At 35.4% G+C, this 25,451-nt stretch overlaps 1 protein-coding gene across 1 annotated transcript in view; it reads left to right on the top strand.

The window, feature by feature from the left end:
• LOC103507968 (protein dachsous-like) overlaps positions 1-22,730 on the top strand; it is a 33,176-nt gene extending 10,446 nt beyond the window's left edge. Inside the window, exon 2 of the mRNA XM_026822652.1 lies at positions 22,533-22,730. Coding sequence (XP_026678453.1) covers positions 22,533-22,547 — 15 coding nt within the window. The 3' untranslated portion in view covers positions 22,548-22,730. The remainder of the gene's footprint in view (positions 1-22,532) is intronic.
• Positions 22,731-25,451: the final 2,721 nt, after the last annotated feature.

Here is a 25,451-nt window from a genome sequence, read left to right as displayed (position 1 = left end):
CTTGCTAATGCTAATACACAAGGTAATGTTGCATCATTCAACATTAAATTGCTACTCGCGAGGACTTTATCGATTGTCCATCTACATCCATTTGAGTTATCGTTCATCATGTAAATACACAAAACAATTTCATATCACAAATCAAAACTTCAATCTATGAGGGGTCTGAGAACACATCATTCAACATTAAATTGCTACTCGCGAGGACTTTATCGATTGTCCATCTACATCCATTTGAGTTATCGTTCATCATGTAAATACATAAAACAATTTCATATCACAAATCAAAACTTCAATCTATGAGGGGTCTGAGAACTTTTGGCATATCTTCAATAGCATTCAGAATTTAGATGTATTAATTTGACGTCATTCCCCGTCTCTTTTATATACTTTTGATTTCTTTCCATGAAGGTAGAATCATATGTTTCTTTCATCATTCATATGGATCACTCTTTTCGTGCTCAATCACCTATCTTGGTATGATGATTATGTTTAACCAGGTTGAATTGATGATTGCTCTTATGGCATTGTTTCAATTATGTACAAGGCGGACTCATCCTTATTTAAATGACATTGCATAAGGTTTTGATCCACCTAGACTTGAATTCTTCCTTGAGAGAAGCAAAAAATGTTTAACCAGGTTGAATTGATGATTGCTCTTATGGCATTGTTTCAATTATGTACAAGGCGGACTCATCCTTATTTAAATGACATTGTATAAGGTTTTGATCCACCTAGACTTGAATTCTTCCTTGAGAGAAGCAAATTTTTTTTCCCTGAGTGAAATGAGCATATAAGGGAATAGCTATGACTGTCACACTAGTCAGCACTCAGCACATTACTTGCTCTTTGTTCGAGATACAAAGGGATGAATAAGATGCTGATACGGTTTATACTTCATAATCTTCATATTACTTTATGTATTTGTTTTCCTAGAATAAGTTTTATTTTGTGCACTTTTGTATAAGGACTTATGTTGAGGTTGATTTTGTAACAAGCATTGAATTGATTATTATGTTCCATGACATGGAATGCTTTCCCCAGGGCTTCCAGGTGATGTATTGGCATTCTGGATCTGCCCCGAACATTCAATATGAATTCCAGTACAATGTTGAATATGTAGCCTGGGCCCTGGGAGTCCTTACGTTTGGAATAATAAAATTTGGAAACTAGTCGCGCTAAAATTCGTAGGAAATTGGCAAGACCAATTACCTACCATGTGGGAATAAACCAATCAGTATGCCCTCTTAATCCGTCCAATGTCTACAAGTATTATGAACTCTGAACCGAAATATACACTTCTCAATACGAAAAAGATCAGATCTATAAGTAGTCTTACACATTCAACGAGTCTATCACAAAAATTGCATTTTTCTTTTCTTCCTTTTCGTCACCAATTACCTACCATGTGGGAATAAACCAATCAGTATGCCCTCTTAATCCGTCCAATGTCTACAAGTATTATGAACTCTGAACCGAACCGAAATATTGATTTTAAAGGTCAGACATATTAAAATAAAGCTGTAACAAAACCCCCCAAATGATGACAAAACTAATAAACTTGGTAACTTAATTTTCAAATGGAAAAATCCCCACGTTCACGTATGAAATTATTTTTCAGACTATATTTTTTAAAGCCATAATTAAAATTTATATTTATACTTTACAGTTTTCTTTGTCTTTGCCTTCACGTACCGAAATTCTTTCGTTTGATTTTAATCCTACTGGAACACACACCATGATTTCCAATCGGTACCTGGGTGACAATAAAATTTCCTCCGTACTGTATTACCTACATAGCACCTGGTGGTGGCAGGAGTGTTAAGAGAGGTTGGTTTGGTCATTAGAAGCTAATACCATACCCCTTAGTTTCTTGCTGATATTAGTAACCGAGAAATTGGTGTATTGGCAAAATGGTAGAAATCATATGGTAATGCAAACAGCAACAGAGCCGACCTCCATAATGCAAGTTTCTTATGTCAATGACCTTTTTAGTACTTCAAATATCTTCTAACCTATGTCTTAAAATTCTCACTTCACCATTGCCGATAATGGTTAGGATGTCACATGACGTCATCAGAGGCCTGACCACGGTGTTTGATGTGAATAATGATCAAGACAAGAGTCTATACTCGGTAGCTCATTGGCCTGAAGCTATTCATCAGATTACATGGTGTGTGTGTATTGTATAGTGATGGCTAGTGGTCTGTTATATTTAAGTTTGATGTGAATAATGATCAAGACAAGAGTCTATACTCGGTAGCTCATTGGCCTGAAGCTATTCATCAGATTACATGGTGTGTGTATTGTATAGTGATGGCTAGTGGTCTGTTATATTTGAGTTCAGATCTTCCTCACCTGCAGGTTCATCACGGGGTTTCAAGGTTCCTAGAGAGAAAGGTACTCAAACTTGTGTAATCATATTAATATTTGGTGAGCTCGGTTTGGATTTGGAATGGAACTTCTAATGACTTCTGTCTTCTGGGTGATGAGGATGTTCATGATTGTATTTCTACAATCATTAGGCAGTGCCGTGGTCAGGCCTCTGATGACGTCATGTGACATCCTAACCATTATCGGCAATGGTGAAGTGAGAATTTTAAGCCATAGGTTAGAAGATATTTGAAGTACTAAAAAGGTCATTGACATAAGAAACTTGCATTATGGAGGTCGGCTCTGTTGCTGTTTGCATTACCACCATATGATTTCTACCATTTTGCCAATACACCAATTTCTCGGTTACTATCAGCAAGAAACTAAGGGGTATGGTATTAGTTTCTAATGACCAAACCAACCTCTCTTAACACTCCTGCCACCACCAGGTGCTATGTAGGTAATACAGTACGGAGGAAATTTTATTGTCACCCAGGTACCGATTGGAAATCATGGTGTGTGTTCCAGGTTCCAGTAGGATTAAAATCAAACGAAAGAATTTCGGTACGTGAAGGCAAAGACAAAGAAAACTGTAAAGTATACATATAAATTTTAATTATGGCTTTAAAAAATATAGTCTGAAAAATAATTTCATACGTGAACGTGGGGATTTTTCCACTTGAAAATTAAGTTACCAAGTTTATTAGTTTTGTCATCATTTGGGGGATTTTGTTACAGCTTTATTTTTTAAAATCAATAATATTTCGGTTCAGAGTTCATAATACTTGTAGATGTAGACATTGGACGGATTAAGAGGGCATACTGATTGGTTTATTCCCACATGGTAGGTAATTGGTGACGAAAAAGAAGAAAAGAAAAATGCAATTTTTGTGATAGACTCGTTGAATGTGTAAGACTACTTATAGATCTGATCTTTTTCGTATTGAGAAGTGTAATCTGTCATGTAGTAATGCGAAACGTACGAGTATCTATCTCGCTGCGCTCTGAGGAAAGTACGCTTTCATAACTCATCTTTTCCGAAAGTATTTCTTAGAAAGAGACTGCACTTTTCAAGTCCAAGTATTTCCATATATCGACAATGTTTGAACCAACATGGCCGTCGTGAATGCAAACAATGAACCAACACCATTTTGACGAAACATTCCAGCAGTCCAGCCACACTTTGATTAGGTATCGAATGGAGAAAGCAAAAAGAAACTTCAATGTACTTGTATGCAAAGCACAGTGTATTTAATGAGAATTTCTCGAATCTGATTGGGTGGAAGATATTGGTTAGTTAAATCCTTTATAGCATAGGAAGGTCTCAGGTAATATCAGTATGAGCAATAAGCACGTATGCAAGGAAATTAGAACATTAACTGTAAAATAAAATATATAAAAAAAACTAATGAATTTACTAGATATAAATTTCAAGCAAGTATTTTCTGATAGCATCATCATCAGCATGTACTTGGTTTCTTGCAACTATATTTACCTATCCTTGTAGCTTGAATACATTCTCGCCATTTCTCATCTACTCCTCCTGAATCCTGATCAATACTCATTTTCTTTCCTTTCCATTGTGGCTTGAAACCATTTTAAAAATATATAAAGCCCCGAGCATAGATAAAAAGCTAACTCGGATTAGACTTCCATTTTGTTTTGAACTCATGAGGTTTAGAGTATAGTCAGACGTGCGAGTACCTCTGTACTAAGACATCATCGAGTTGGTAAATACATTAAAGTGTAACGTTGATTGTCTATTTTCAGAATAAACATAAATTTTTATGTACGAACGTAAAATGCACGAAACTTGAATGTTTTGGTTAGGTTGTACAAAACTTGTAGGATGTAGGGAATCGGGGACAATATGAAATTCTTGGGAAGAACTTCTTTCTTAGTAGGTACCTACTTCCTGATGGAGCCTCTAGAACACTCTGGATTTTCAGATATGTATCTTAGGCACCTATCAATTAAATGAAGTAACAATACGGTAATAGTGAAGTAAGTCCCTGAGGAAGGATGGCACAAATTCATTGAAAGGCCTTGGTCATAAACAGTCATGGGTGCAAAAAGACATATAATACATGAATATCTCTATTTGTACATATTATACACGGTAAAATTACACTAACATGAATTTATGTTTGATGAAATGCATCAATATTATAAATCATAAATTTTTATGTACGAACGTAAAATGCACGAAACTTGAATGTTTTGGTTAGGTTGTACAAAACTTGTAGGATGTAGGGAATCGGGAACAATATGAAATTCTTGGGAAGAACTTCTTTCTCAGTAGGTACCTACTTCCTGGAGCCTGTAGAATGAAATTCTTTCGTTTGATTTTAATCCTACTGGAACACACACCATGATTTCCAATCGGTACCTGGGTGACAATAAAATTTCCTCCGTACTGTATTACCTACATAGCACCTGGTGGTGGCAGGAGTGTTAAGAGAGGTTGGTTTGGTCATTAGAAGCTAATACCATACCCCTTAGTTTCTTGCTGATATTAGTAACCGAGAAATTGGTGTATTGGCAAAATGGTAGAAATCATATGGTAATGCAAACAGCAACAGAGCCGACCTCCATAATGCAAGTTTCTTATGTCAATGACCTTTTTAGTACTTCAAATATCTTCTAACCTATGTCTTAAAATTCTCACTTCACCATTGCCGATAATGGTTAGGATGTCACATGACGTCATCAGAGGCCTGACCACGGTACTGCCTAATGATTGTAGAAATACAATCATGAACATCCTCATCACCCAGAAGACAGAAGTCATTAGAAGTTCCATTCCAAATCCAAACCGAGCTCACCAAATATTAATATGATTACACAAGTTTGAGTACCTTTCTCTCTAGGAACCTTGAAACCCCGTGATGAACCTGCAGGTGAGGAAGACCTGAACTCTATAACAGACCACTAGCCATCACTATACAATACACACACACACCATGTAATCTGATGAATAGCTTCAGGCCAATGAGCTACCGAGTATAGACTCTTGTCTTGATCATTATTCACATCAAACTTTGTCGATAGAACGGTGCACCCCCATTACACAGTTAAGAGGACCCATTCTAGATATCAGAGGTATGCGATGTGGTCTTACAATACATTAGAATACAATACATTGGTATGCTGGATTGTCTTGTATTTTAGGGACCTGGTTTTCAGGGCGATGGACATGTATATTTAGATTATCTAAAAATTCTAATGTTCTGAATTTTTGTCCATTGTTCACAACTTCTCTTGACAGTTCCTGTTTGACTGAAGTCTTGCATCGTCCTTGGAAAAACGTGGGATGTCTATCACAGCGTCAGGGCGATGGACATGTATATTTAGATTATCTAAAAATTCTAATGTTCTGAATTTTTGTCCATTGTTCACAACTTCTCTTGACAGTTACTGTTTGACTGAAGTCTTGCATCGTCCTTGGAAAAACGTGGGATGTCTATCACAGCAAAATCTAGAGTCTAATCCTTAGTAGCATTAAAACTAACGAATCTCACGACATTTTGCTTCTTCTTACGGTAATGAACTTGAATAATCTTGGCAACATTGAAATGCTCTTCTAATTCTGATATCTATAAAACCAACATGGTGATGGTTCTGTTCATGTGCTGTAGTGGTAATAAAAGACCCGAGTTTCTATACTATTGGGGCTCGTGTATGCTAGTGGAGATGACAAAACTCCCGTCTACGTGGTCAAATGGTTGGACATCCATCGTCACGTCATGTAAAATAGTGGAGTTGCCACACATTCCCATATTTATGTAAATATCGGCTTAAAATAATATTGGTGGAGATGTCAGAACTCCTATCTTTATGCACATAGAATAGTGGAGATGTCAAAACGCCCATTTGATAAAAATTAATGGAGATGCCACATTCCCATAGTCATGTAAATTGTAAATAAATAATCTATTAATCGACTTCAGTCACTATTGGTGGAGATGTCACAACTCCCATCTTTATGCCCATACAAGAGGTAGTGGAGATGCCAAAACTCCCATTTCATAAAAATTAGTGGAGATGTCAAAAATTCCATTTAATTTAGTATTACTGTAGTTAGTTTCATACTTATCTAGCAAGCAAAAAAGACCTTACCCAAACAGTGTGACTTACCTATTTAAGTATTTATCTTATTATTGGTTATTTTATAAACAATAATTTCATAAAAATTAGTGGAGATGTCAAAAATTCCATTTAATTTAGTATTACTGTAGTTAGTTTCATACTTATCTAGCAAGCAAAAAAAGACCTCACCCAAACAGTGTGACTTACCTATTTATCTTATTATTGGTTATTTTATAAACAATTAAAGATTCATTCACATTCACTTGATTGACCGCCGCGTCGTGTAGTGTGCATGCGGCTTTCAAGAACAACTTTTCCCTATACAGTATGCAGACAAGTGCAGCGAGATGGTTATTTCATCTTCTCTCATTTGGATTCTCATTTCTGATGCTCCACAATCTGGTACTCACTCATTAACCAGTGTGGGTTGTGTCATTCCTAATGGCTCTGGCCTCATTTCAAACATGGTTCTAACACAATCTGGTACTCACTCATTAACCAGTGTGGGTTGTGTCATTCCTAATGGCTCTGGCCTCATTTCAAACATGGTTCTAACATTTTTTTTGTTCCAACAGCTCTGAGAATAGTTCATAAATGTATTGATTTGAATTAGTACAGTGGAAGTCTTCTATTTTATTACTTTTATTATTTAATGCCTCATAATGTATCAGAATCAATTCAATGCTTGTTACAAAATCAACCTCAACATAAGACCTTATACAAAAGTGCACAAAATAAAACTTATTCTAGGAAAACAAATACATAAAGTAATATGAAGATCATTATTATGTTCCATGACATGGAATGCTTTCCCCAGGGCTTCCAGGTGATGTATTGGCATTCTGGATCTGCCCCGAACATTCAATATGTATTCCAGTACATATCTTTGAATATGTAGCCTGGGCCCTGGGAGTTCTTACGTTTGGAATAATAAAATTTGGAAACTAGTCGCGCTAAAATTCGTAGGAAATTGGCTATCACAGCAAAATCTAGAGTCTAATCCTTAGTAGCATTAAAACTAACGAATCTCACGACATTTTGCTTCTTCTTACGGTAATGAACTTGAATCATCTTGGCAACATTGAAATGCTCTTCTAATTCTGATATCTATAAAACCAACATGGTGATGGTTCTGTTCATGTGCTGTAGTGGTAATAAAAGACCCGAGTTTCTATACTATTGGGGTACCTATACGACAAGTAGATCTCATATCAAAGGTTGTAGGTAGGCATTGTATTGTAGCAACTTAATTTATAAACTAGAACACACAAAACCTGAGTTAACGGGACTAACGTGTGTTTGTAACATTTTCCTGGGCTCTAAATAATGTTGCTAAAAATTTGCAGAGACAATCATGTAGCTCCTCAGGTTTTACAGTGTTCATGTGTACGATTTAAGCCGTACAGTTTTGATAAAGCTTGAATGTTAAACGTGATAAAAGATAAGAATTTTGTGCCCGTTTTCTGCTGATGGAGAGATAACGTCTGAACGTAAATTCTCATAAACAAAGATGCGACACCACTAAATAACACAACAGAGACTAGGTTGTCTCAAGACATAAACCTAAAGCCTTGCATGGTTTTGTTTAGCCCACCTTGACACGGTGATGACTATGTTGCAAAATAGAAATCCAAACGAAGCCCTCGTTCTAGTTCTTTATGAATTTATAGAAAGCCAAACGAAATGTGATGCATGATTGTGATATCCTCCTCGTCCAAGGTATTTTACCTATGGTATGAAAATACAGCGTGGATTTACCCTGCAGGCAGGGCACTTGGCCCCAAGTTCAACTCAGGCCACCTTACTTGTGAACCCGTTGATCTGTTCTTCACATGATCAACCTCAACTTTAATGTGAATTTCTTCTTTTTGTACGCGGAATTTTTTTCTTCTTTAAAATCTCATTTGAAATTTTCAATGTCCAGGTAACCTTGCTTGAGTGTCATTATTTCATTGTTATTTCTCTCATACATTCATGCAGCCAAAAAGTTTATCTCGAGTATATACGCTCGCTTGTTTTTTCGTCTTTCGGAAATGTAATTTTTTATGTTTATGATTGAGGTCACATATCAATCAGTGTCTAGTCTGAGGCTTAATGTATTGCCAGTGTCAGAGTTTCTTGTGTGGGCCAAAAGCTTCCATGTTTTTTTCTTCTTCTGACAAGATATTATTTAATAGCTACTGATGCTGGGCCATGGTCCACATATTTTGATTATGTATTGTTAAAAACAGGTAGGTATCAGTTTAAAAAGAAAGTTGAACGTCTTTATTATTTATTCAAAAAACGGTATAGATACATATACCCATATACCTGTGCACGGTCATACATACCGCAGTAATTAATAATAGTCAAAATTTATTCATATTAAAACTCCTGCTACCAAATCCCCCTGACCTAACCTGCCATGCTTTGCTGGGAACATACCTATCTTTATTTGATTTGGGGCTCAAGAACTTAATTAATATTAATAATGAAAAGAACTTTGCGAATATTTCAATGAGGATGTGTGAGACATACAGATGTTCGCTCGGGACGTGCAGCTCTATTCAAGAGACCTATAATAGCCGGTCCTCTGGCTTTGAAGAATTTGTCATCTCTACAGTATGTCTGCGACAGAAACACATTGAATATTTCTTCTAACTGTAGTGTGTAGCTAGTAAGGACCCTACTGTAGATAATATTCAGCCAGAGGAAATATTCCTCGCAGATCAAAGTGATGTGTGAACTTCTCAGAAGCATTAACCTGCACTTTCTGAGCGCTGATAGACAGATAGGTAGGTAACCTTTTGTTTTCACTTTGCTTCGGTGGAATTAAATCGTAATGATCATGCATAAAATTATATAACACGAAGCTCCAGCAGCTCCACCAACAGTAATTAAGTGTACTCAACAATTTGATCCGTCATGTACTGGTTCACAGGGTCGTGGTGCACAAACGCCAAGTTACAAGAACGAGAGACGTACTTGAACGTAGGTAATTAAAATGGCACATTTTGTTTGTTGTGCTGTTCACCACACCGCGCACCGGTTGAAAATGGAAATACCAAAATTTGATATAGTATCTACTTTGTTTCAGGCTATTTCCAAAAAGTATTAAACTGAGGTGCTGACGTAGAATATTATTTATTGTCGGAGCTATCTCTTCTTGAATGTCAAAGTTAAACCTAAACTTCATGTAGGTATTTAGAATTGCGAAGTAGGCAACAGTGTATATTATTTTGAAGAATCGTAGGAAATAATTCCATGTATAATATAAACCAAGTACTTTCATGGATAAAGTGTAAAAAACATGATACCTATGTGTATTTTCGCTCGAGATCCGTTCAGATTTGAATCAAAGTCTTGATTGGGTGGTCAGATAACCGAAGCTCGAAATAGTCCTACTTTTCCAACTCTCATCCAAGAAAAGAACTGTTTACAATCAATACACATGTTATATGTAGATTGTAGAGAGGAGAGACTGCCAGGAGAATATTATTTATTGTCGGAGCTATCTCTTCTTGAATGTCAAAGTTAAACCTAAACTTCATGTAGGTATTTAGAATTGCGAAGTATATTTAAATTAATATTATTATGAGCTTGTTATCGTTCTCCAGTTCATATATCTGTTACATCTGAGTGCAGGAAGATCATCTTATTCGCCGATGACAATCCTGACTTTTACCGAGTCTTTATTCCTCTATAGAATTTCGAGTGGTATAATCCTATCCAGACATTGTCTTCTTCAATTGATATCTTGGTATCTTTTTCCTTTGACATACTCTTATTAAGACCTTCCCCTTTTGAACTCTCTAGGTGGCAAACCCTCAAGACGTGGGATGTCTAGCATGAGAATCTAGGAAGTCACTCATTCTGATATCTGCAATATCACTGGTGTTTATGTGCATATGTAAATTACAAAGCATGTCTTCAAATTCAAGTATTACTTAAAGAATTTTAAAACCGTGCAACGTGTTTTGGCACTAAAAACTGACCATCGAAATTTTGACCCGATTACATTACTTTCCTTCCTATAGGATAAGGAAAGTAAAAATGCTGCAATGGGCAAGCAACGCAATTTAACAATCATTATTTCAATCCGAGGATTATCCGATGAAGTAGAAGATATGCACTAAATCTACATCTTTCTCTCATGAAAAGCATTAACATTAATGTTTCAAGCTTTGAACCATTCAACTGTAAGTCGTTTGTTATTGAATGATAATATTTGCAAACATAGAAAATAATTCGGTGCCCGTGTGTCATGTAAAGTGAGACAACTTTATGATGCTGCACAAAGAAAACATATTCAATACCGGACGGAGTATCAGACACAGAGTGGTAAATGAAGGAATTTGTGTGAATTTCCTTGTATTAGGAAGGACAATAAAATAGGTGCCTGATAAAATCGAATAGGCACATGTAACAAAACTATATTAGAAATAACAAGACAAGAGGTTTGACATTTTCAGTTAGAGGATCCATGGAGTTTTGAATTTAGGAAAAAGGCAGGCAGTTATGTATGTAAACTCGTGATAAACTTGAACACAGGTCCATTACCTGAGGTGATCTCAATAAACCAATCACTTGTTAAAGTTCTTAATCTATTGGAAGGATTGAATTTACATCTGGTTCATCAGCGAGAGAACCATTCCCAAGGTATATTTTATTGTTCTGCCTGGAATTGTCAATGTTCTCTGTGAAAGGGTGTCTCACTTATAAGTGCGGCATGTAAAAAAAATTAGGATCACTGTCGCACTCATACGTGCGACGTGGCACTCAAAGTGCTAATCTATTGGAAGGATTGAATTTACATCTGGTTTATCAGCGAGAGAACCATTCCCAAGGTATATTTTATTGTTCTGCCTGGAATTGTCAATGTTCTCTGTGGCAATAATATTGTCCTCACCAAGATCTCGAGATTTCGGAGACAGATAAAATTCACCAGGGTTCGAAGTAAATTTAGTAATTTACCTTTAGAAATACAGTAATTTGAGTCAGTGGCGGTCAACCATTTTCTCATATCAGTGGTGGTCTTTAGGATAGGACATCCAAGTAATTTGTGACGTTTTCATAAGCATTGACTTCGACTTTCTCTAGTAAATTTAGTAATTTACCTTTAGAAATACAGTAATTTGAGTCAGTGGCGGTCAACCATATTCTCATATCAGTGGTGGTCTTTAGGACATCCAAGTAATTTGTGACGTTTTCATAAGCATTGACTTGGACTTTCTCAGCTCTCATAGACAGATTGGTCGGTAACGTTTTGTTTTCATTTTTCTTTTTTTCTTTTTTACAAGTGTACTTCTTTTCTTATTGTTTGTTAGTGATTTATTGTAGATTTATCCTATTTATAAATATTCAATACTTAATTTTATGATTACTCAATCTCATAAACGTTTTGTTTTCATTTTTCTTTTTTTCTTTTTTACAAGTGTACTTCTTTTCTTATTGTTTGTTAGTGATTTATTGTAGATTTATCCCATTTATAAATATTCAATACTTAATTTTATGATTACTCAATCTCATGATACGCTAAATTAATATAAGCTTGAACCAGAGTAGAAGCAAATGCCTAGACTGATGGTAGTGTATTGTTTTGTCTTCTGCATAGGTACCAGCCTACATATGTCTCAGCAAGATTTAACGATAGCCATAAGATGAAAATAATTACAAATATGTACATCTTTAAGACCACGATATGTTTATCTCAGGAAAATCTTCCCAACAAAGGGCAGACGATGTTAGGGCATGCCTAAATAATTTGAAATCGAACATAAATAAAAGCCAATTAAATTTATTTCAATTCTTACCAAATATGTACATCTTTAAGACCACGATATGTTTATCTCAGGAAAATCTTCCCAACAAAGGGCAGACGATGTTAGGGCATGCCTAAATAAATTGAAATCGAACATAAATAAAAGCCAATTAAATTTATTTCAATTCTTACCAAAAAACACCAAATGTAATAAATCCGAACTGCCTAAAACACAAAACAATATAAATAAAACTCCCCAGTCCTCATTCATTTGGTTTTTTCGAATATCTAAAGTCAAAACTCAGTGTCGAATACCCGCATTGTTGAATCTTTATCTGAATGAATATCAGAGTACTATCCAAAGACCAATGGAGGGAAATCCAAATTAATCTAATACCTACCTACTATTAAAAGTTTTCATAATCATTTTCCCCAACAAACTATTCTAGTTTTGCAAAGCTAGAATCACCAAGAAGGCGATTATTAGCAAAGAGGCATTGGTCTAATAAATGGTCAGATTGAAAATGTTATCTTCTTATGTAAAGAGGCTGTATTTTTATTCCTTTTCCTTTTTAAAATGATTTCCTTTTAATGCGAGGAAGTTTTCATGTAATTAACAGAAGAATCATCCCAAGTGATTTTTATTCACGATGAGAGTGAGTAAGACTTTCCCCCTTTCCTCGAACCTATCCTCGACTGATCTAGCTGTAATTTTGTAGTTGAAAACAACAATCACACTCAAGAAAACAATTAAGCCAACAACACAGCACAGCAACAAATTGGAGTTATCTAATTAATTTTATTGCTTGTTCCTCATATTATTATGTTCCATGACATGGAATGCTTTCCCCAGGGCTCCCAGGTGATGTATTGGCATTCTGTGTCTGCCCCGAACATTCAATATGAATTCCAGTACAATGTTGAATATTTAGCCTGGGCCCTGGGAGTCCTTACGTTTGGAATAATAAAATTTGGAAACTAGTCGCGCTAAAATTCGTAGGAAATGGGCAAGAAGAAGAAACAAGCCATTTCAAATTAAATTAATGACCTGTACGATTGAATTTAAAACTAATGTCCAAGGGAAACGAAGGAAAAAGATTGTTAATTTCTAAGAACTACCTAAGACAACGCGTGGACAAGATTAACATCGCACAGCGAGAAACAAACATGATCCATTCGTATATTTGAATAAATTGAAACCGTTAGATAAAATAGTAATGATTCATTCAGAATACTGATAACAATTTGGTAGTCATAAATTATACTACCGAATTTTTTTTGCTCTTAATATGATCAAAATGAAGATAAATATTATGTGGTTCCGTGGGCTCAAAGAACAAACCAATAAGTTTGCGCAAATTTGAAGTGATTTACTAGCATAATATATTCTGGAAACAGTTAGATGTTGTGACCAGGACCGGGGCTCGATGCAAGGACCTGGTGAATTATGGGCTTGAATGTTTTTGGAATCTCTTCGTGGAATTTTGACCTTATTTGATTTGATCAGCCAATTTCTTGATGTCTGGAATTTAGGGGACAGAGAAAATTTAAATAGACCTAGTGGAACTAAAGCTTGAACTTTCCCTAGTGGTTCAAAATCATTTCTCTCACTTGAAAGATGAAGTATCTTGATGTCTGGAATTTAGGGGACAGAGAAAATTTAAATAGACCTAGTGGAACTAAAGCTTGAACTTTCCCTAGTGGTTCAAAATCATATCTCTCACTTGAAAGATGAAGTACTAATTCGTTTGAATATTTCATTCAAATCCACTTGATGTCTGGAATTTAGGGGACAGAGAAAATTTAAATAGACCTAGTGGAACTAAAGTGGAGTAAAAGAATGGTATCGGTATCAAACCATACATATACCAATCAATCGTTCTAAACGATGAGAAACATTGCAATGTAAAATATTATTCCTAAACTACCTACAAGACCATTTCAACATTTCCAGATGCACTTTGAGAATTATTTATTTTATTTATGAAATGACCAACGTCTTGTAAGAAAAAGATAATCAATCAAACTCAAGGTTTCAACTCCAAAATCTATTCATTTCATATGAGGGTCGGACGTTGAGATCTCATTGATGATGATGATTTCCAGAGACAACAATAAAATTATTATTATCAGAGTTAGCTACAAGAACAATAAATTTGGAAAAGAATTCCTTGTCAAAATTTTATGTATAACTTCGGATATCTTTATGTAGGTGCTCGCATGCACAAAGACATCCTATAATGTCCCCTGGCCTATGCAAATGTATTCGCCTGACTTTTGACACGTCAAGGATTTCACATGTATTGGTGGCACAAAAAGTGCATGTCGCACAAATAAGTGCGCCGTTGGGCCCCTGGGTAAATTCTTCAAAATATGGCTTGGCACTCAAAGTGTTAAGAACTTTAACAAGTGATTGGTTTATTGAGATCACCTCAGGTAATGGACCTGTGTTCAAGTTTATCACGAGTTTACATACATAACTGCCTGCCTTTTTCCTAAATTCAAAACTGAAAATGTCAAACCTCTTGTCTTGTTATTTCTAATATAGTTTTGTTACATGTGCCTATTCGATTTTAGCAGCCAATTTGAGTTAGTCTTAGGGATATCCTAATCATTTAGATAGTTCCTCTTCTTTCTTACGGATTGGTTTAAAAGATGTAGTATTACCGGAAACTGTAGTATTCCCCTAAAGAGAAAGCACTAGATAGTTCCTCTTCTTTCTTACGGATTGGTTTAAAAGATGTAGTATTGACGGAAACTGTAGTATTCCCCTAAAGAGAAAGCATATAGAAAAATCTTTTTTTTTTTTTTTTTTTTTTTTTTTTTTTTAGGCGATCTGTTTTCATTTTCCCCTAGGTATTGATTTTAATTTGTTTTACCAAGTGTTGTGTATCCCTTGAAAGTTCTAACTTTTCAAAACTAATTGTTTTTATTTTTTAGAATTTTCTATCAGAAAATTTCGACCACAATTTTTAGCTCAAGTGGAACCAAGTTAGAGGTGCTATTTTCGTGTTGCTGGCTTTTCAAAACCAGGGAACCTGATTGGACTCTGTACGTCTGTACGTTGTTGTTTATTAAAAGCTGGTAGATTTGCACCTCAGTATTTTCAGTCCTTGATTCAAGATCAGTTTCAATGATCATTTCAAGACGCCTGTAACTCGAGGAGTGCTAATGCATGTGTTATAGCTATGGTCGTTAACTTTCCTTTTATTTTTATTATTTTTCCACCAGAGATTATTACAAAATCAATTTTCTCTGTTTGACTAACTTGACTGGTAACTGTTATTTTATGCTAAATACATTGTAGACAAGTGAGATGAGACAAGAAGTGGTCCTGGCAGAATAGTTACTAACCACAAGGTCTTTACAAGTGTCAGAGGTTCCTCAAGTGGGTGGTAACGCCCCTTGTGTGGGCGCCACATTCTAGGGGAAGTTGCCAGTGGTGCAATACCATAGCTATCATTGTCAAAGGGGTTTGATTACTGAACACTCGCTCGTAAACACTTGAAAACCTGGATTAGTCAGTGCAAATTTTAAGCACATTGTCCGTTTAGTACAGAAAATTGGTCATATTCAGAATTTAGTCCTTACCATTCTATAAATTCCGTCTCATCCTCTCATTTCTTTAAGCTAAAATCACAAGCATTATTAAATCTCTCTGTGTTCTGTTCTCAGTTGTGTAGCTTGGTAGGAAAAGGGCATTGATAGATGCTTGCAGTCAAGTGATTGATTTTATTGCAAGTTTTCAACTTCTAATCCCTAGCGTCATTTCAATACTTGTTGCTTCAACTATCAGGGCATCAGTAGCAATGCAAAACCAGGTCGGTATTCAGAGGGTCCACGGGCTATTTATTCCCTACATATCTATCAGATTAGCTAACATTTGTAGATACACAATAGCTAGCTACTCCCTTGGGCTCCGCGTTGCGCTGGTACAAGCTAATAATGGACCAGTGTACTGTGCGGTTTGCGTTTTTTCGCTGCTATCATACGTTTGATATTTTAGGTCTTATATGAAACCTGTAGAAGGAAACTGAGGTGGGTACACATAATATGTTTGGAGTACGAATTCCGAAATTTATGACATTGCAAATTAATTGATTATCATGAATTTCTGTGTTCTTCCTGATTCTGGCCCTGATTACCTCTCGAGTACCTATTTTGTTTTCCTTGCTCGGTCTTCTATTAAATGTTCTTCAGCAAAGACTCCTGGGTATTAGAAATGCTGTAAAGACTTATCATGAATTTCTGTGTTCTTCCTGATTCTGGCCCTGATTACCTCTCGAGTACCTATTTTGTTTTCCTTGCTCGGTCTTCTATTAAAAAAATGTTCTTCAGCAAAGACTCCTGGGTATTAGAAATGCTGTAAAGACTTTCTTCGTACCTATTAGAAATACCTAATACTCAGCACACATTTAATTAAAGACATGGTCCTCGGTGCATTCTAAGTAATACATCATTAGAAATACTTCGACCTGTCAATTTTCTGTACTAAACGGACAATTATTGAAATGACGCTAGGGATTAGAAGTTGAAAACTTGCAATAAAATCAATCACTTGACTGCAAGCATCTATCAATGCCCTTTTCCTACTAAGCTACACAACTGAGAACAGAACACAGAGAGATTTAATAATGCTTGTGATTTTAGCTTAGAGAAATGAGAGGATGAGACGGAATTTATAGAATGGTAAGGACTAAATTCTGAATATGACTAAAAAATAGTCCAATAGGTTATTGAACCATAGAAGAGAGTTCTATTTTTACTTTCTATTTTCCTTTAGTTTGTATGTTTGTTGGTTATTGGATCTTGAGCGCATTCGGGCCTATAGGGGCCTTCAAAATATTTGTAAATAGAAAAGGTCAGAGCTTATAAGAGTGGATTTAGTAGTACATATCTTTGAAAAGGAAGTTAACAAATTTTGAATTCACATCAGGTAATGCAAAAATGAAACATGGAATGGGAAATTATGTGAACTTTTGATTTGCAGGAACTTCGGATCTTGAGCGCATTCGGGCCTATAGGGGCCTTCAAAATATTTGTAAATAGAAAAGGTCAGAGCTTATAAGAGTGGATTTAGTAGTATCTTTGAAAAGGAAGTTAACAAATTTTGAATGCAAAAATGAAACATGGAATGGGAAATTATGTGAACTTTTGATTTGCAGGAACTTGAAGGGCATATTATTACATTCCTATATCTACCTTACCTTTAATGCCTTACTATCATTGGGGAGCAGAGTACTAAGAATATTAAAAAGTAAAAAGCGTTTTAATTGAAATGTAAAATATTTTAATCCCCATAATTAATAAAGATTAGAGAAAAAACTCATGAAATTAATTAGGGATTACCACATGGGTTAAAAATGTTAAAATGTAACGATGACTTTGTCTATGCGAACTTTAGCGAGGTAAAGACCAAAGTTCGATGGATTTCACACGACTTACTCCCGGTATAAATAATTTATATGCTTTCTCTTTAGGGGAATACTACAGTTTCCGTCAATACTACATCTTTTAAACCAATCCGTAAGAAAGAAGAGGAACTATCTAAATGATTAGGATATCCCTAAGACTAACTCAAATTGGCTGATCAAATCAAATAAGGTCAAAATTCCACGAAGAGATTCCAAAAACATTCAAGCCCATAATTCACCAGGTCCTTGCATCGAGCCCCGGTCCTGGTCACAACATCTAACTGTTTCCAGAATATATTATGCTAGTAAATCACTTCAAATTTGCGCAAACTTATTGGTTTGTTCTTTGAGCCCACGGAACCACATAATATTTATCTTCATTTTGATCATATTAAGAGCAAAAAAAATTCGGTAGTATAATTTATGACTACCAAATTGTTATCAGGATTCTGAATGAATCATTACTATTTTATCTAACGGTTTCAATTTATTCAAATATACGAATGGATCATGTTTGTTTCTCGCTGTGCGATGTTAATCTTGTCCACGCGTTGTCTTAGGTAGTTCTTAGAAATTAACAATCTTTTTCCTTCGTTTCCCTTGGACATTAGTTTTAAATTCAATCGTACAGGTCATTAATTTAATTTGAAATGGCTTTTTTCTTCTTCTTGCCAATTTCCTACGAATTTTAGCAATTTAAAAAAAAAAAAAAAAAAAAAAAAAAAAAAAAAAAAAAAAAAACTGGATCTGTTTTTGGTCTGGGAGTTGAATTATTTATATAGGGTTCCATAATAGTCATCACCTTGAGGCATTTTTATTAGACTTGGGTTTGGAAAGACGGTGGACTAATAACACAGGAAACTTACGGGGGAAATAGCGCTCAGATGTCTTAACATAAATTATCAGAACCGCCGCCACGCTATTCGCTAGAATTACCAAACCTGCAAAGTGGATCTTTACTTTGTATTGGTAAACAGTCTAATTTCTTAATTCCTAAATTTTGGAGTAGGTAGATATTGATAAATTATTCAAATTAAAACTGTAGGTAAGATTGTTGGTTACGTGTTTTGTAAATGTCCATTAGGTCTGTGGTAAAGTGCATGTTGATGACACTATAATAACCAATTGATATTGACATATAAGACTGGAGAACTCCTCAGGGCTACCCTGTAGATTAAAGTACGCACAATTTTGTTGTTCAGACTTAAGAAATAATCGACTTGTGAATGGATGGCAAATGACACACTATTCATCAAAGTTCCAAGTCCTTTTTTTAGTGTTTGTTGCTTCTGAGTTTATTATATTAATTAACATATTTTTTCTCCTAAAAATACTTTTTCATTTTATTTATCAGAAAAATATTGAACTTTTTTCAATACAAATGTAATAAAAAGAACCCATACACATTGAAAGCTTTTTTGGAAAAGTCCCAAGAAATTTCTTTTTCATATTGAACTGGAAACAAGCATTCATCTTGTTTCTTGTTCATAGAAAATATTACACATGGTGAAATCCTAAATTTGTGTATAGTTATTAAAATAACGTTAAGCATGTTAACATTGTAGGTATACCTACTTGTGCTGAATTACATTACACATTACTAGTTCTAAATAAAAACTTGTTCAGCTTCTATATTTGAACCAAAAATTCTAGAACATATTAGTGGATATGCATTCTATATGCCTAGTTTGCCTGTTGGTATGACAGTGAGTAGCATCCAGAGCAATGTACATGATTATTCATATGAATGATGTCCGATCAGTCATGCCCCGCTGCAAGACTACTGCACTACTATGTATCCAGAGCAATGTACATGATTATTCATATGAATGATGTCCGATCAGTCATGCCCCGCTGCAAGACTACTGCACTACTATGTATATTGTATAAAGTATATGAAAACTTACCTGCACCTATCAATCACATGATTCTCCAATCCTCAACTGGTATGTAGAATTGTCTGTCTCACTCCATCATCACACATGTTCTGTTGCTCTCTTTTCTATCAATCACATGATTCTCCAATCCTCAACTGGTATGTAGAATTGTCTGTCTCACTCCATCATCACACATGTTCTGTTGCTCTCTTTCCCTCTTGGGACTAAGCGAAGGTTTACTTTTTCAGTAATATGAGCAATGGGAGAAGTGAAACACATTCTTGTGCTCTGCCTCCGCTTGTTGCAATTATTTTGTTTCCAGTTTTAATGACTTTGGCAAGAAGAAAATATCCTAATATAATGCAGAATGGGAAGTGTACCATGCAACGCAATGTCTGGACCTGGACATTAGAGATAATCCCTTCCACGTCATCTCATCTCATTGCTTCAATGTTGATTTCTATAACCATTTTCCAGCCCATTGCAAAATTATCTGACTTATGTATGTCCCTCTTTCATTTTTACATGGTTTTACTTATTCAGAGCTGACCCTAACAGTGGACACTGATGTAGGATTAAAGCAAGGGAGATATAGCTCTCTTTTCCTCTTGGGATTTCAATTTGCGTAAACATTTTGTAGTTCATTTTGCTAGCATACATAACACTCGTTATAATATATAGCATTACAGAGAACTCACCAACAAGATACATTGGGAAAGTGGATCAATTGCATTAGATGGTAAACTCTCGAATAAGAAGGACACAAAGCTCCTGTTGCAGATATACTTTTTGCTCCGAAGAATCCTTTTCAAGTGTTCCGAAACAGAAGTAAACAGAATATAAATTAAACCAAATGGATGCTTGTAAGTTGAAATGTCCGCATCCTAGCGAAAGTGGACTAATTAAAGTTTGAATCCACGCAATACGTATCGTATACCTATTCTAGGCCTTGCGTAATTACGTTCGGAATATCGACACACTGTGAATTGGTTAGGCGTTCCTTAAAAATAACTCACTACACCATGGTTTGATTTCTATAACCATTTTCCAGCCCATTGCAAAATTATCTGACTTATGTATGTCCCTCTTTCATTTTTACATGGTTTTACTTATTCATCATCATCCTCTCTTTGTTCTCTATTTTAAGTTTACTCTCATGTAGTCATTTCGGTACTAGGAAAAATTAAATCTTTTCTGTCATTTCAGCATTTCTCAAATGAATTTGCCATACCATCCAGTCCGCACTAAACAATAGCAAATCGACATCCATAGAACCGTGGTCCATGATTATGAGTTTTATTCTTTCTCAGAACCAATTTCATCCGCACTAAACAATAGCAAATCGACATCCATAGAACCGTGGTCCATGATTATGAGTTTTATTCTTTCTCAGAACCAATTTCATTTTTTCAGTTGTACGCTCACAGTTTATTCTTAGGCAGGTATATAGGATAATTTCACTTATTAGTGTTATTATTATATTATTGTTCTCGGGTTTTATAGTTTTCTTTCAGCGTTCCTAGAGTTTTGTGGCGTTCCAAACAACCCTCATAATGATTTGCAGTAAGCTCAACTTTATCCAGGCTTCATATTTGTCGGACTTGGTGTGGAGACTGTCACTATGTGTGTGTGTAGATTGCGCAGAATTTTATCATCAGCATGTTTCATTATTGATTACCTTATACATAGATAGATACATATGTTGTACAACCGATACTGATGGGCTGTTTCTTTTCCGACGCCTGTTTCTAGTGGTGCAAGTGCAATACATTCATTGCATTCGTGCTGGGACAGATGAACCCAGCAATACTTGAACTTGTGCCAAATAGATCAATGTCATTAGAAGAAAAAAGTACCACACTTTGTACTTTAAAGCACAGAGATACATTTTTCAGAAGATACTTACATAAAAGAATCAAAGCCTTTAAACAGAAAGTTCTTCTGCCAAATAGATCAATGTCATTAGAAGAAAAAAGTACCACACTTTGTACTTTAAAGCACAGAGATACATTTTTCAGTAGATACTTAAGTACATAAAAGAATCAAAGCCTTTAAACAAGAAAGTTAATTTCTTTAATGTTTATACTTTTCATAATCAGTTGTGTTTTCTCTTTAATCCAAGAACAGCTAAGTTATATCATGAATAATATTGAACCTTTCGCATATTACCTTGTACTCGTAGCTCCATTCATAAGGATAATACATCCTTAATGAGTTGTAATCCTTATTTAGGGAGATCATTCTCCACAATACTCCACATATATTTTGAAACTTGTTTGTCTGACCCAATTATTTTGAGGATCTGATTGACTGAAGGATAGACCCAAATACATATATGAATCCCCAATATTAAGATCAAGGGACACCAACACCAGTGATGGCAAGTTAAGAATGGACCCCTTGTCTACCCTCAACTTGTCAAAGATTCTGCTGTGTGGGATTTGAACAAAACTGTAGACATCGTCGAATACATTTGCATAGGCCAGGGGACATTATAGGATGTCTTTGTGCATGCGAGCACCTACATAACCATAAGAATATGGCACAAATGACATTATTGGGATGCTGTTACCTACATAATGCACCTACACTACATAGGAGACTACTGGTCTGTCGATTCTATCATTGACAACCCCAGGGGCACGGTTTCCACTATCAATTTGCATTTCCTTTGTGAAGAAACACACGAACCAACCACACTGCTGAACACTTTGCCCGTCATTGACGACCGATATCCAGATCTGAGCCAACAAACAAAGCTCTTTATATCAGTAATCGCATAGGTAGAAATTGTATCTCCTTTTTCCACTATCAATTTGCATTTCCTTTGTGAAGAAACACACGAACCAACCACACTGCTGAACACTTTGCCCGTCATTGACGACCGATACCCAGATCTGAGCCAACAAACAAAGCTCTTTATATCAGTAATCGCATAGGTAGAAATTGTATCTCCTCTCCTTGAATTTCTCATGGGCTAAAGCCCCTTGTGTGATTTTCATCTCAATTTAAAGTTTCTGATGTTTTCTCTGTTCACAGGTGAGAACTTCATGATACGTTTTGACTACCTATCTGCTATCTGTGCGATTGTGCATAGTGGACTCGGTACATAAAATATCTGCGAATTACGGTAAGAAATAAAACTTTTTCATCAAAATCAAATACAATCTTGGTCTTCAATGAAAGTCAACCTGAAAATTACACTAATTTTTCTAATTATTTTTTTTTTATGCATTTCAAATGTTTTATAAGACCATCTTCATAGTTCCCTCAATAATGGCTTCTGTAGGTATTGATGTTCTTGATTCTATTTGAAGATTTGCTCTTCTCCAGAATCCATTACTTACAGTTGGCCTTGTTGGAACAATAAAAGAATATGCTCACAGCTTTGCACGCTGGGTTTATGGGCTAATTAAAGTTAGTAAGCTCACACATTCTGTTTTAATGTTTGCAGGTAATGCAATCATTTTAGTCTCGAATTTTAAAGGTCTTCCGTTAGATATGTTAGTCTGCTTTCATTTTTACAATGGGTATTTGGTCAAAATGAGGGCGAAGTCGGTTATGCTTGCCAGAAAGGTCTTCCGTTAGATATGTTAGTCTGCTTTCATTTTTACAATGGGTATTTGGTCAAAATGAGGGCGAAGTCGGTTATGCTTGCCAGATGTATTTCTGGAATACTGAAGGATATTAAACCTTAAGTTGATCTATGATAGTCACATAATAGACTTCATACCAGAATGCCATACATCTGAGGCTTAATTGTAGGGGCAACTACTCCAAAAGATAGGTTAAGCTTCTACGAATCTACAAATCTCATACCAGAAGCCTTTTCCATTCCTGCAAAATCATGCAAAATGTAATATTCAATGTAGATATTACCAAGATCCTAATGTAGATATTACCAATAAAACAAAAAAGTTCAAGCTTTAGTTCCACTAGGTCTATTTAAATTTTCTCTGTCCCCTAAATTCCAGACATCAAGTGGATTTGAATGAAATATTCAAACGAATTAGTTTTAAATGAGGAAAATATTTCAGAAAGATACAGTTATTCTTCAAATTCTTTTCTGAGCTAACAAAAAGATCTTTTCTTCTGTGCTCGTTTGAAGAAGAAAGAAACAGCTAGCTAAATTGATACATAATATAAAAGTTGTTGGGAATATTGCACAAGCTTGCTCAATTTTTTCATCTTACTTATCATGCAAAATTCCGCTTATCATTCAAAAATTATGTCCTTGAAATCGCCTTCAGTTAATTTTGGTTTAAGAGTACAAGGAGGAAATGCTACCCTATATTTTGATGGAATGGAAAATGGTGTTACTTTAAGTGTCTAACTTACCTAACCTTTAAAAAAACATTATTTTCATTTCTGTTTGATTTGAACCTTATCAGAAATTAGAATACATTCCTTAGTGACCTGGCGCGGCCGGCGTCGACTTTGCAATACCAGAGCCCCCCACTCGTGTTTTGTGATATAAAACAAAAAAATCTAGCTATCCTATTGCCGCCTCGCCCGCTGCTTGTTGGTCAGGAAAATCATCAGCTACTATAGTGATGGTGTTATTACTACAGACAGGAATGTTGATGACGACTTCATCGTCACTCAAGACTCTAGACATCAATCAGTGGATGAACCAAACACACTCACCAAACTAGGGTTATTATTATTTTTTATTATAATGAAAAAAAGCGCACTATATAATTTTGTGTATCAAGAAAAGCTCTTCAGTGCCGGTATGCAACTTGGGAGATTGCTTCTTGTGATGTTTTCTGATTGTGTCCCTTCTGCTGCAAAAATACTTATACGTAATACGTAGATGTTGTAGTTTCTTTGAAGATTGGATTAGTACCCAAAATCGAGGTATTTCAAAAACGAATCCTTTCATTACCAAATAGGACACGCAAGGAGTTATAGTGTATTTGAAATGTCATTGATCAAGAAGTAGCAATCCACCTTTTCAAGTCGTCCAGTTTTCACAGTCCATATCATTTACTTTTCAAGAACTTTTGCTATTGGTTTTCTTTCTCACAGTCCATGCTTTGAGCATTTTCTGCATTAATAAAGTTCTCATGAGTTCATACGTTCATAGTTTTTCACATCTGTAGCGCGCGGTGTTTTCTCAATCTTCATTGAAGAGGTTAATGTGAACAGGTTGCTGTTGCTCACTCATTCAAAACTTATTGATGCTCAAAGTACTTGGCCACTAAAACTTATTAAAATTCTGTACGTGTCCCCCTCTCCTCACGCCCCCCTCTCCTTCCCTCTTCATCCTCTATTGCTTATTTTTTCCCTTTTTTTTATAGTTTGTTCTCTAGTATAATTATTCCCCAATATACTTTACTCAAATCTTTATACAGGATCATTTCAAAAGGAGACGCAAAGAATTTGAATGATGTCAAATCATGATCTCGAACTATTAGAACTAACAGGTATCACTCATTTCTTCCTGAGGTTTGAGTAACTTTGTGGAAAAAATCAATAATCCGATCCTTCCAAGCACAAATTCTCGATAATAGAATCTATTTGTAAGGGATGATGTCAAATCATGATCTCGAACTATTAGAACTAACAGGTATCACTCATTTCTTCCTGAGGTTTGAGTAACTTTGTGGAAAAAATCACTAATCCGATCCTTCCAAGCACAAATTCTCGATAATAGAATCTATTTGTAAGGGGAATTAAAAGATAGAGGAAGAACTAGATGCATAACTTGCCTATTATCTCAGTTGATGACCTTGAAACTTGTGACAGGCCGCTTTTTCAAAACACAAAGGATTGCCAGAATTGATTTTGTATTCCCTGTATGTATTGCATGTAAACCCCTAGCCTGGCTTGCTTAATGGTCTAAGCGAAGGTTTACCAGAGCAATGTACATGATTATTCATATGAATGATGTCCGATCAGTCATGCCCCGCTGCAAGACTACTGCACTACTATGTATATTGTATAAAGTATATG

Source organism: Diaphorina citri, unplaced genomic scaffold, assembly GCF_000475195.1.
Source record: "Diaphorina citri unplaced genomic scaffold, Diaci psyllid genome assembly version 1.1 scaffold18, whole genome shotgun sequence".
Classification (NCBI taxonomy): Eukaryota; Metazoa; Arthropoda; class Insecta; order Hemiptera; family Psyllidae; genus Diaphorina; species Diaphorina citri.
Note: the sequence above shows the minus strand (reverse complement) of the source record. Positions and strands in the feature narration are given on the sequence as shown.